Source organism: Carcharhinus amblyrhynchos, chromosome 4 (assembly GCF_965287045.1).
Source record: "Carcharhinus amblyrhynchos chromosome 4, sCarAmb.v2.hapA, whole genome shotgun sequence".
Classification (NCBI taxonomy): Eukaryota; Metazoa; Chordata; class Chondrichthyes; order Carcharhiniformes; family Carcharhinidae; genus Carcharhinus; species Carcharhinus amblyrhynchos.
The window spans coordinates 117,899,099-117,913,187 of record NC_137327.1 but is presented as its reverse complement, the minus strand read 5'-3'; the positions used below and the strand labels follow the sequence as shown (position 1 = coordinate 117,913,187).

The window sequence follows — 14,089 nt, the reverse complement described above, 5'->3', positions numbered from 1 at the left end:
CATGAATCCACGGAAATGGCACGGTTGCAGAATGGACCAGAACCAAAGCTGCAAACAGAGGGCAGACTCGAGCTGTGCGTACTGGGGGCGGGGTCTGTGGAGACGCCGTGCTGACCGCCGGGAAATGTAGTTTCCTGGGAAGGGAGGGGGAGAAGAACTACAAATCCCAGTGTGTAGCGCAGCCAGCAGGTGGGCATGCGCAGTGGGACGGAGTGGAAAAAGGGCGGGTCAGGGTAAGGGCCGCCGCGGGGGAGAAGACGGAGGGGGGACTTGGCGCTTCACGGTTGTTTTGATCGCGCGATTCCCCCCGCCCCCAAAGTGGCGAAGGAGGAGCGAAATGAAGTGAAGGCGGCGCCCAGAGCGAGTCGGGGAAGGGGGGGCGGGAGGGGGGAAGGGAGCAGTGGGAATTGTTGAAAGGGGGATTTGTCCGACTCTGAGTGACTAAAATCGACCACCCTGAGGAGGAGGAGGACCGAGCGGGCGAGTAACGGCCGCTGAAATGTTCGGGCGTCGGGAGGTCGCGGCGCAGCCGGATTTAAGCGGCTGAGGGAGAGCTAGAGGGAGACGGCGCGACATGTTCCGCTGTGGAATTAACCGATGGGTGAGTCAGTGAATGTCCTCCCGCGGGTTAGGATCCAACTCCCTTACCTGCCGCCGGCGATCGCACTGATGGCCGGGCTCATTGACTGAGCGAGCTCGGACCGTTGGCCCGACAGCTGCCGCGTGCAGCAACCCTTGCGTCCCTGGCAGCTTCCCTGCAAGAAACAGCATGAGCACCGGGGCAACTCCTACACATCCAGCGTTGCTCCTTTACATCTTGACCCAGTCAGTTTGCAAAAGTTGTCTTGTCGAAAGGTCATCGACCTGAAACCTTCAGTCCATCTCTGTCTCGTCCACGGGGGCTGCATTTTCCCTGCATATTTCTTGTTTTGTGTTATCAAGCAAGTTGTTTCCCTTTTTTTCACACCAGGTTTTTACCGCAACAACGTTAGCGTTTCATGCAAGCGTTCCTGGTGAAATCGCGTTTTTTTCCCTGTAAAAGTCCTCAGGGCGCCCTGCTTTTAATTTATTTTTAAGTTGGAAGCCTTGGCAGAGTGGAAAATGTATGCACCGTGCACCGATTGATAAATGCGGCAATCCCCGGGAAGAAACTATTTGTTTAAATTCCTTTTGGGATGTTGGATGTTCAACTGAGGTTTCGATGCAAGTTGCCCGTGTGTCCTGAGTCTGCCTAAGTTAGCTTCCCCGATTTATCCTTGCTGGCCTGGTCTGTGGGGGTCCTAGTCTTAGCAACGTTTGTAACATTGCAGCCCATTTTTACACAGTGCAATATTCTTAGCCGTATTTAAGACTATAATTAGAACAAGAAACTAATGCGCTAAACTAAATGCAGAAAGTTTTTTTTACTAGTTACTTGCATATCCTCTCCGAAATTAACAACATGCTTTTTGGTTCTTTGGTCATTTTTTGACAGAACAGTTTAAAAATCCATCTATTGATTATGGTGGAAATAAATGATCCAGCATCAGTCTTTTTTTCAATAGCAATGCTATCTTTGAAAAAAGGGAATCCGAGACTGCAGGTGAAATTTTAGAAGTATTTCATTCACAGTCAATACTAAGGAAGGTTAGTCAGCCATCATCCTTGCCAAGTGTTGTGAACCATTTGCTATTGTGTTGGGGCACTCGATGGATGTGGCTGCGATTCTTGCTTCCTATCACCTTGGAACAGTTTGCAGATTAGTGAATGCTCCTAGTGCAAATTTCAAGGATTTTTTAATGCAAGGTTTTGTTTTCTCTTGATCACTTGATACTGCAGTATGGTTGCATGTTTTCCAGTCACCCTGCATTATTTGATCCAACTAGCCATTTTCCACACAAGCAGGAGTTTGACAATTCATACCTGAGCCTGTTCCTCACCAAACTTTCTGGGAAGGACTGCTGGACAATAGTAATCAGGAACTGCAAACCTAACTACATAAAAATTCTACTTGAGATTATGTGAGAAATTCTGCATTACAGAATGAAGTGAAGGCGACGCAGTCTGAAATATCTTTTACAGCCAGTTGTCAAATACTTGAGCATGGTATAAAGCTAATGATAATTATGCCCCTGAAGATTGCACTGACGTTAAACATTGAACAAATTTTGGAATTTTTGCTGAAAATGTGGCACTTAACTATGTATCTTGGGCTAATTTCAAGATACTAATCAATCCTTTAATTTGTGCCTTGTAAATAATTAGATGAGCCTTGTAATACAAACAAATGTTATTCAAAACACACGTCTGCTCCATTGAAAGAATTTCATGCCTTCAATAAGACTGCTGCGATGGTCACTAGGTTGTTTTACCCCTCAAATTCAGCAGCTGAATTGTTCATCGAGAAGTGTTAAATTTCATAATTTTGAAGTCTGCAAAAAAGGAAAAAGATGACATAGAAGAGAAGATGGAGCATGTTGCAGACATGCATCTGTCCATACTGTACTAATTACACTAATTTGACAGAGCAAGTCACAACATGTACTAAACAATAACCCATGTTTAAACTCTCAATAATGAAGTATTTTTAATTCCAGGCATTGCTTAAATAACAAACTAGATGGTTCATCTAACCAGACCAAGATGTGACGCATAACAAAAAGTGTTAGTAGAATCTTTCTCATGGATTTAAATTCATTCTGGAAATAATGCTGGGATTATTGGACTTGGTTCACAGTAACTTCTGCTTGTTTCTTGGTGCTGAAAACTGATCAAGTAAACATTCAGTTTAATTTTATAAATTGGCCATTCTAGCATATACCAAACAAATACACTCATCAATGATATATGAGAGAACCTACAGAACGTAATCTTTTTGGATTGAGGTAAAGTTGCCACAATCGCAGATGACCATTGGCACTGACTGGTGGTGATTTAACCTGAGATCGCCATGTCTCAGATGAAGGATAGTGTGAACAGTTAGATATGGTTGTGTGTAGGGGAGGGAGGGGCTTGTTTTCCCACATCAAGGGTATTAAAGATTAAATTTATTTACCAGGTTTAATGGACAGCAGCAGTGCTTTGTCAGGCCATTTCATTATTGAGCCTAGTAATAAAAGGAAATCTAGTTTCTGTACTAATTGACTGTACTTCGAGTTGGCTTATTTTTTTTGGCACGAATGAAATGATATTTATTCTAGAGTTTGAGTTGCAGTGGATGATTTGAAGTTCATGACGACATGTATTTGGGTTGTGTAGGTGACTGGTTTAAACCAAAGTGCTGTTAAATGAGTCTTGCTGTGGTGCATCTTATCAATTGAACCTGCTACTACCGTGGCTTGCTATTTATGGAAGGAATGAATGTGTAAGGTGGTGGATGGGGTGCCAGTTAAGCAGGTTGCATTGTCCTGGGTAGTGTTGAGCTTCTTATGTTGTTGGAGATGTACTCATCTGACAATAGTGTCAATAGAATAGTATTGTAAATGTTGCATATTAAAAATCACAATGGTTGCTAATGTAACAAATAATCTTTTGCAGCAATATATGAACCTTATTCCCAGTATTCATCTCATTAAATATATTCTTGAATCATTTGGTAGCTTGGTGGGTAAATAGCATCACTGGATCTGTGATCTGTATGGGAAAAGCACATACCATCATAACTGTAGAGCAGATTTGGCTCCTGGTCTGTGCTGAGTTAGCTGGTTATGCTCAGCACATCAGTAAAGGTGTCCTTGGCTAACTATTGTTCTTGCTCTTGATGCTATTGAATAATACCTTGCAAATTTAGCATGAATGGAAGTCTGGGTATGTCTGATTGAGCTGCTGCTGTCATTCTGCCTGTGGTTGACTCATGTGCTCTTTGGGGTTACAAATGAAGTGTGACCACATGGGGACAATGAATCACCTTTAGGAGAGGTATGGAGGATAATGAGAGACAAAAAAAAGCCTGAGTGAGTAGTGCCATATTTCACTTCTATTCGCCTCAGTTACTGGCATTTAATTCTCATTCTTGAAAATTCAGCCAAATCTATTTTTATCTGTCCTCTGCTCCCTTATAAATTCTGAGGCAATGTTCTGTTCCTTTCTTCCCATTCTGCCAAAAAATTTTTCAAGCAATCTTTACTCTTACAGTCTGTGTGCGTGGTTCTCCTTGAGCCTGTTTTGACGTGTTGCTAAATTGAGCTTTCACTTTCGCAGCTGAGCCTCTACCTTTGCATATAGTTGATTCTGGTATGAGTGTTTGCCACTGTTGGCAGAATACCCAAGACAGTACAGAAGGGGGAAATAATAATCCTGGCTTTCCTGTCAATTCATTGAAAATGTTATTTGTTTTAGTCTCCAGATCTTGATTTTGCAGTTGCAGAGAAAGTGAAGAGGCTGCATTTTATTTAATGAGATTTATGCTTTTTTTTAAAAGATATGTCTCTTATTGTTGTCTTTGTTGGTGGCGAGATAGACATTCCATGCAAATTAGTGAGAAGACAAGCATGTATTTACAACTTACTAGATAGCTGTTGCGTCAGCTTTATGTTCAGAAGCTGGCCTGGTACAAGAGTTGCAGCTCTACTAGGGCAAAAATCTGACCAGTTTTATTTTCATTGTATTGCCAGATTTGGCTCTATAATGGATTTGTTGTACTTTTTTTTCACCCTTTCCAATTTGGGACTAATATTTATAAACTGGACAAAATTAACTTAAATTTCAACAGTTATTTTTCTCTCTTTGATTTTCTAGAATTGGTGTAGATTTGATGTGAGTTCAGGAAGATAATTCTTGCACCTGTATTAAAATGCAGGCATTCCCATTGAGTGATAGGTTTGTACTGAAAGAAGATATGAAGTTGAAATGATATTTGAATCAAACAGTGACTTGGTCTATATTGCTGCTGGAACACCTCACTGCTCCACTCATTTCCACAAATTGGGAGTGATTTAATGCAGCATCTGTGTAGTACAAAAATAATGCAGGAAACCATGCACCACTACATTTGTGCTTGTGGACAATGCCACATTTTTCTCTGTTTTCCTTCCAGACAGTAGGGTGCATACTTGTGATGTTGAAACACTGACCTGGCTTGTCCCATTTAGGTTGCTCTCTTGTTCAGGTACTTTGCGCAGTGAAGTGGTCTAAATAGGTCTGGAGGTCTCCTGAAGACTAATTATTCTTGACAGTCTACTAAATTAACAGCTGCTGCATTAATTTCTTTGGAGCAATGCCAGATTATTGCAAGGTCAGGAAGAAAAGCAGAGTGGCTTGCTTCCTTTTTGTGTGCTATCGTTTTTGAAGATTAGTCACCCGTGATTTACTGACCCTATATATAAAGTTTGACAGATGATCTCCAGCAAATTGGATTCTGCCCATCTTGTCTGAGCTGGATTTTAAACTAATATTTTTAATGCTGTATTCAGCATTTCTTCCTCAATAAACCACATTTAAGCTCAGTGGTGATTTGAACTGTAATTCTGATGTAGGAACCCCTCTGCCCAATTTTTTTTCCATTAAAGCTGTACTGTGAAACTTCTCTCGCTACTGCGCCCATCCCTCTTCTGTAAACCTGACAGAATATTAAAGACAAAAACTGAATGCTGTGAAAGCACATTTATCATTTCTACTTTTATTCATATTAATTATATGTAGGAAATTGCTATTTGTTTTCATCTGGGTGGTCAGGTTTGTTGGAGATTGTGGATAGGGATAAATTGCCAATTTTAAATGTGAAACCAATAGAACTTCGCAAATCAAAAATATTGAAGGATTTGGGGCAAAGGTGGGAATTTGAAACCAGGTCAGAAATCTGCCTTAATCTCATTGAATGGCAGAACAGATGAAGGCTGTTTAGCCCCTCAACCTTTGTTCATTTGAAAGGCATTGTCATGTTAAAGTAAATACAAGATGACATTGTATGTAATTGTCTTTATTCTCTCTTTCATAAATTATGCCTTTAACATATTAAAATAATCCTGAAGTGCTCCAAAAGAGCATTGTAAAGCAAGATTTGGAACTCAGCTGCTAAAGGAACTATTAGGTCAGATGACCAAAAGTTTGCTTCGAGGTACAGCTTAAGGATTTTATTAGCAGAGGAGAGTTAGAGAAAAGCATAGAGGTTTAGGGAAGAAATTCAAGAGCTTGATGCCCAGCAAATGAAGGCTTAGTTACCAATGCTGGAAAGATTATAAATCAGGGATAGTTGAGTCCAGAATTAAATGAGCACAGATATCTCAGAGGTTGTGTGACTGCAGGAGATTACAGAAAGCAGGAGGGATTTGAAAATAAGATTTTTAAAATCAAAATGTTGCTTAATCCTGGAGCAGTGTTAAGTCCTTCGGCACAGGATTGATGGGTAAATGGGACTTAGTTTGAGTTAAGACATGGGCAGTTGAGTTTTGCTGATGTCAAGATAACAAAAATAAATGTGCGATACCAGCCAGGAATGTGTTGGAATTGTCAAAGTCTTGGATGGTGAGAACGTTTTAGAGCGAATATGAAATGACTTTGGGTCGTTCAAATATATTTCCTTAAACCATTGCACAAAGCTGGCATATACTAAATTGAAGGCTGCCTCATTTGGGGATGACAGAATTTCTGTCATGAGAAATGGGAACATATCATGATGCAACCTAGAAGAATGATAGAGCAGACTCAATGGGCCAAATGGCCTACTTATGCTCCTTTGTCTTGTGGATACTTAGTGAAATTCCTGCGAATATTGACATCCATTGTTCCCACGACTGATGAAAGTTGTCACTACCAAAAGGAAAAAGTTACTACTCTACTAAGCATACTGTTTAGGGGATGCGATGTCCCAATGGTATTATCCCTAGCCTATTAATCCAGAAATTCAGCAGATGTTCTGGGCACTTGGGTTTGAATGCCACCATGGCAGATGGTGAACTTTGCATTCAATAAAAAAAATCTGGAGTTAAGAATCAACTGACATGAAACTATTGCTGGAAAAACCCACCTGGTTCACTCATGTCCTTTAGGGAAGGAAATCTGTTGTCTTTGCTTGGTCTGGCCTATATGTGACTCCAGAGTCACAGCAATGTGGCTGACTCTCAACTGCCCTCTGAACAAGGGCAACTAGGAAGTGAAAATAAATGCTGTCCAGCCAGCAGCGCCCATGTCCCACAAATGAATTTTAAAAAAGAATAAATGCAGCAGCAGAACCACCTTGCCTCTAAATAAAATATTTTAAAAATTGGTGGATTAATCTGCACCTTGTTCACTCAACCACTCCTGTTTGGCAAATCTATGAATTGGGACAATACATTCAAAAGTATTTAGTCCAAAATGGGGTGTTCCATTTGCAAGTACCAACAACTCTCCTCTTGAGACCCAATATTTGCATAAAGCATTCTCCACTTTACTGTTCACTTGGTCAGATCTTCTTAAGCATTTGTTTTTAACTAGTAGAGCTAAGATGTCTGTTGAAACTATTTTTGGATTTCCTGGGTTCATTGAAGTGCTGCCTAATCAACTTTATTTTAATTGTTTTACAGTATTTGCATTCTAATCCATAAAATTTGTTGTCAACAGAGGCTATTCATCACTCTGAAGGTGCATCAGCATGGTGCAGTCTATGTTGTGTAATCCAGGAAATTTGGCTCCCATTCTACAAGATAAATGTGCTGACTTAGGGATATGTTTTTAAGGCTAAAGCTGAAATGAAACAAATTTGGCATGCTGAGGGCGCTCATTTTGCATAACTAGACTTATTTCAGTGGACAACCCAAGATTCTGCTTTGGAGCTGAAATTAGTTCATTAGTAATATCGAATAAAGAGATGTGCCAGTTTGGTTTGGGCAAGTTCTTTGCCTCCTTGCCTCCGTTAATGCAACTGGAGTTGGTCTTTTGCTCTAATACAAGGATGAGTGCTACTGACTAGGCCAGTGTTTATTGCCCATATGTAATTGCCTTTTTATTTGCCTGAGAGGGTAGGGACGGCCTTGATTTAACATTTCATCTAAAGGGTAACGCCTCGCAGTACAGTGCTCCCTCTCTACAGTGATGGAATGTCAGCTTTGAATTTTGTTCTCAAATCCTTGTGAGGATTGAACATTTGACCTTCTGATTCAGAGGTGAGAATACCATCAATTGAGCTGCCACTGACACTACGGGGGTATTTTAGGAATTCGTGCAATGTGAAGTCTCAGAATTATCATATAAGAACATAAGAAATAGGAACAGGAGTAGGCCATCTAGCCCTTTGAGCCTGCCCTGCCATTCAGTAAGATCATGGCTGATCTGAAGTGGATCAGTTCCACTTTCCCACTTTCTCCCCATAACCCTTAATTCCCCTGTCTATCAAAAACCTATCTACCCGTGACTTAAATATATTTAGCGAGGTAGCCTCCATCACTTCAACGGGCAGAGAATTCCAGAGATTCACCATGCTTTGAGTGAAGAAGTTCCTCCTCAACTCTGATCTAAACTGCCCCCCCCTCCCCCCCCCAATCTTGAGGCTGTGCCCTCTAGCCCTACTATCCTTTCTAAGCAGGAAGAATCTCTCTACCATCCCCTTCATTATTTTATACATCTCTATAAGATCCCCCCTCATCCACCACTTCAACAGGCAGAGAATTCCAGAGATTCACCACCCTTTGAGTGAAGAAGTTCCCCCTCAACTCTGATCTAAACTGTCCCCCCCTTATCTTGAGGCTGTGTCCTCTAGTCCTGCTATCCTTTTTAAGCGATACATTATTTTATGCCTTTCCCATCAACATCAAGACAATCTTTTGTCTCCCTGAATTGCAGTTCTGTGTTAAATGTCTATATCCAATAAATGATCACTTATTTGAGCAATACAAACATGTAATATTTACAATGTTTCTGGCATTTTATCAGTAAGTGTATGGTAGATCTTTAAATTCTGTTTAAACCTTTTACACATTTTCCAACATATTCCAAATCTAACCATCTATAAATTTGTGAGAATGTTCAAGGAACAGAACATTCAAACTGCCAGTGCACTGTACATATCTTATAGATACAAGCAATCTGTTTTGCATCAGGAGTTGTAATCAAACTGAATCACCTCATTGGGCCCCAGTTGGAGTATTGCCTTTCCATACAAGGCACCACTCCTTAGGAAGGATGTCAAGGCATAGATAGGGTGTGGAGGAGATTTACCAAATTAGTATCACGGGTGAATGAGGTATGGAGTGATGCAGAAATTGCGAAAAAAAATTTTTGTTCGTGGGATGTTGGCGTCACTGGCTTGGGCCAGCATTTACTGCCCATCACTGAGGGGCATTTAGTCAACCACATTTCTGTGGGTCTGGAGTCATGTATAAGCCTAACCGGGTAAGAACAGCAGATTTCCTTCCCCAAAAGGACTTTAGTGAACCAGATGGGTTTTTATGACAATCGACAATAGTTTAATGGTCATCATTGGGTGGCACAGTGATGAACACTGCTGCCTCTCAGCGCTAGGGAACCAGGTTCGATTTCCAGCCTGGGTCACTATGTGGAGTTTGCACATTCTCTCCATGTCTGCGTGGGTTTCTTATGGGTGGTCCGGTTTCCTCCCACAGTGCAAAAATGTGGATTTTGTGTATTGCCCATGCTAAATCGCTTCTTTGTGTCAGAGGGATTCACTAGGGTAAATGCATAAGGTTAGAGGGTAATGGGGATAGAGCCTGGGTGGAATTATGGTTGGTGTAGACTTGATGGGTCGAATGGCTTCCTTCTGCCCTGTAGTAATCTATGATTCATTAGACTTTAATTCCAGATTTTTATAAAATTTGGGGTTAGCAAAGAACTTTAATGAGCGATTTGATAAGAGGTATTCCGAATCATGATTGTTTTTGATACAGTAAGTAAGGATAAACTATTTCTGGGTGGTAGGCAAGTCAGTAAGCAAACGACGTGGATTTAAAGTAATTAGCAAAAGGACCAGACACGGTGAGAATTGCTTTATGTGACAATTTGCAGTGTGCTACCTGAAAGGGTGCTGAAAGCAGAATCAGCAGTAATTTTTAAAAGGTAATTGGGTAAATAATTGAAGGGGATGAAAAAAATTTATGCTCTGGGGAAGCAGTTGGAATGTGGGACTAGTTGTATCAAAGAGCCAGCTCGTCATGATTGGCTGAATGACAATCTGCATTCTATCATCTGAAGTAACTACCAGAACTTGTCCAATTAGAATGTGTGCATTAACTCCTGTCTTTTTTCTGAATGCATTCCATGAATTTGACTCCGCTGGTTGCTGCAACCCTAAAAGGACTTGAAGAAGTTTGTTCTGGGATACTGAGGAGCAAATTTCCTGTAACTTACTAAATTTCCCATCTGTTGATATTCCATATGGAGTCTGGATTGATGCAAAATGGTAAGAAGATACAAAAATGTGCCGACACTAGAGTTCTTGACAGTTTGTCTTTAATAGATCATTTGCACTTTGAAAATACTTTGAGTTTGAACATAATTGGTTGCAGGTCAGGGCTGATTGAGAAAATATATACTTAAGTATTTCAAAAAGCTTGCCTACAAATAATATCAAATATATGTAGGGTGCAACTCTAGTAGACTGAAGGAATATAATCATTTTGCAATTCTTTGGTTTATTTTGCGCACTTTCTTTTGTCACTTTATGTTTTGAGGAATGAGTACGGAGCTAATTCTGTTCAAAGAAAAGAACAGTACAGTACAGCGCAGGAAAAGGCCCTTCGACCCTCCAAGCCTGTACTGCTCATTGGTCCAACTAGACCATTCGTTTGTATCCCTCCATTTCCAGTCTCCTCATGTGACTTTCCAGGTAGATCTTAAACGATGCCAGCGTGTCTGCCTCCACCACCCTACTTGACAGTGCATTCCAGGCCCCCACCACCCTCTGTGTAAAAAAAAAAAAGTCCCTCTGATATCTGAGTTATACCTTGCCCCTCTCACCTTGAGCCTGTGACCCCTCGTGATTGTCACCTCCAACCTGGGAAAAAGCTTCCCACTGTTCACCCTATCTATACCCTTTGTAATTTTGTACACCTCTATTAGGTCTCCCCTCATTCTCCGTCTTTCCAAGGAGAACAACCCCAGTTTACCCAATCTCTCCTCATAACTAAGACCCTCCATACCAGGCAACATCCTGGTAACCCTCCTCTGCACTCTGTCTAAAGTCTCCACGTCCTTCTGGTAGTGCGGTGACCAGAACTGGACGCAGTACTCCAAATGTGGCCTAACCAGTGTTCTACACAGCTGCAACATCAGACTCCAGCTTTTAAACTCTATACCCCATCCTATAAAGGCAAGCATACCATATGCCTTCTTCACCACTTTCTCCACCACCTTCTCCACCTGTGCTGTCACCTTCAAGGATTTGTGGACTTGCGCATCTAGGTCCCTCTGTGTTTCTATGCTTTTGATAGTTCTGCCATTTATTGTATATCTCATCCCCCACATTAGTTCTTCCAAAATGCATCACTTTGCATTTATCTGGATTAAATTCCATCTGCCATTTTTCTGCCCAATTTTCCAGCCTATCTGTATCCTGCTGTATTGTCCGACAATGTTCATCACCATCAGCAAGTCCAGCCATCTTCATGTCATCCTTAAACTTGCTGATCACACCAGTTACACCTCATAAATCATAAATAGCAGAGGTCCCAGTGCTCTGTAGAACACCACTGGTCACAGATCTCCAGCTGGAAAAAGACCCTTCGACTGCTACCCTCTGTCTCCTGTAGCCAAGCCAGTTCTCTACCCATCTAGCCACTTCTCCTCGTATCCCATGAGCCTTAACCTTTTTCACCAATCTGCCATGAGGGACTTTGTCAAACGCCTTACTGAAATCCATATAGACAACATCCAAGGCCCTTCCTTCGTCAACCGTTTTTGTCACCTCCTCAAAAAAATTCCACCAAATTTGTAAGGCACGACCTCCCTCTTCCAAAACCATGCTGTCTGTCACTAATGAGATTGTTCTGTTCTAAATGTGCATACATCCTATCTATAAGAATCTTCTCCAACAACTTCCCTACCAAGGACGTCAAGCTCACCGGCCTATAATTACCCGTGTTATCCCTGCTACCCTCCTTAAATAAGGGTACCACATTCGCTATCCTCCAATCCTCTGGGACCTCACCTGTCTCCAATGAAGAGACAAAGATTTCTGTCAGAGGCCCAGCAATTTCATCTCGTCTCCCTGAGCAGTCTAGGATAGATGCCATCAGGCCCTGGGAATTTGTCAGTTTTAATGTTCCCTAAAAAAAACCTAACACTTCCTCCCTTGTAATGGAGATTTTCTCTAATGGGTCAACACCTCCCTCTGAGACACCCCCAGTCAACACGTCCGTCTCCTTTGTGAATACTGGTGCAAAGTATTCATTTAGGATCTCCCCTATTCCCTTGGGTTCTAAGCATAATTCACCTCCTTTGTCCCTGAGAGGTCTGATTTTTTTTTTCCCCGACAACTCTTTTGTTCCTAACATATGAATAAAATGCCTTGGGATTCACCGTAATCCTGTCTGGCAAGAACATTTTGTGACCTCTTTTTGCCCTTCTAACTCCTGCTTGAGTTCTTTCCTACTCTGTCTGTATTCCTTCAGCGCTTCGTCTGTTTTCAGTTGCCTGGACCTAATGTACGCCTCTTTTCTTTTTGATCAAATCCTCAATTTCCCTGGTTATCCATGGCTCTCGAATCCTACCTTTCCTATCCGTCCTTTTTTACAGGCACGTGCCTGTCCTGCAGCCTTATCAGCTGTTCCTTAAAAGACTCCCACATGCCAGACATGGACTTACCCTCGAACAGCCTCTCCCAATCAACGGCCACTAATTCCTGCCTAATCTGGCTATAGTTAGCCTTCCCCCAATTTAGCACCCTACCCGTAGGACAACACTAATCCTTGTCCATTACTATCCTAAAGTTAACAGAATTGTGGTCACTATTTGTCACATGTTTCCCTACTGAAACTTTGACGACTTGACCAGGCTCATTTCCCAGTACAGCCCCCTCTCTAGTTGGGCTACCTACATACTGTTCCAAAGAGCCTTCCAGTAAGTATTTTACAAATTCCTCCCTGTCCAGACCCCCAGCCCTAAGCACTTTCCAGTCTATATCAGGGAAATTAAAGTCTCCCACTACAACAACCCTATTTTTTCTGCACCTATCCAGAATCTCCTTACATATCCGTTCCTCCACTTCCTGTGGGCTGTTGGGTGGTCTGTAGTATACCCCCAGCATAGTGATTGCACCCTTCCTGTTTGATCTCCTCCCACAGCAACTCATTACATGACCCCTCTAAATTGTCCACCCTCTGCAGTGCTGTAATATGCTCCCTAACTAATATTGCTACTCCCCCACCTCTTTTAGCCCCCCCCTCTGTCTCGCCTAAAACACTTATTCCCTGGAATATTCAGCTGCCAGTCCTGTCCTTCTTTTAACCAAGCCTCCTTCACTGCAACCACATCCAAGTTCTACGTAAGCATTAAGGCCCTAAGTTCGTCTATCTTACCCATCATGCTCCTCGCATTGAAGCAGATGCACTCCAGGCCCACTCTGGTCATCGTCCTCCAGAATGCTGTTCTTAGGTAGCCTTGCCCTGGCCCCCAGCCCCATCCCAGCCTCAGGTGTTTACTGACCTACTATTTTGATCCCCATCCCCCTGCCACATTAGTTTAAACCCTGCCGAAACACTCTAGCAAAGCTCCCAGCCAGGATATTTGTGCCATTCCAGTTAAGGAGTAACCCATCCTTTCTGTACAGGTGTCATCCTCTCTTGAAGACTTCCCAATGATCTACAAATTTGAAACCCTCCCTCCTGCACCAGTCCTTGAGCCACGCATTCAATTGTAGAATCTTCCTGTTCCTAGTCTCACTAGCACTCAGCGCTGTGAGCAGTTCACATCCCCCGATTCTGTTCCGTAGTCTGAGAAGAAATTGCACATCTATAGTTACACTATTCTGCTGTTGACACTATTTTCCCCTTCCAATTAAATGTGGGGAGCATAAAAGCAATGAACTGGATGGCTGACCTTAGCAAGCATTTCTCATCTGGAAAGAATTTTGCAAAATAAATTGCTAGAATGAGTTTTATTGTATCGTTCTTCAGATGGGTTAAATACATGCGCTCTCAACCTTGGTTTTTAAGCAGCCATGTGACTGGTTCAGTTTCATATC

At 42.0% G+C, this 14,089-nt stretch overlaps 1 protein-coding gene across 3 annotated transcripts in view; it reads left to right on the top strand.

The window, feature by feature from the left end:
• The first annotated feature begins 395 nt into the window (after window positions 1–395).
• Window positions 396–14,089, top strand: part of atp11c (ATPase phospholipid transporting 11C (ATP11C blood group)) — a 132,259-nt gene continuing 118,565 nt past the window's right edge. For all 3 annotated transcript variants that reach the window (XM_080187804.1, XM_080187802.1, XM_080187803.1), the window contains exon 1: window positions 396–601. In XM_080187804.1, the coding sequence (XP_080043930.1) occupies window positions 575–601 (27 nt within the window). In that variant the 5' untranslated portion in view covers window positions 396–574. The remainder of the gene's footprint in view (window positions 602–14,089) is intronic.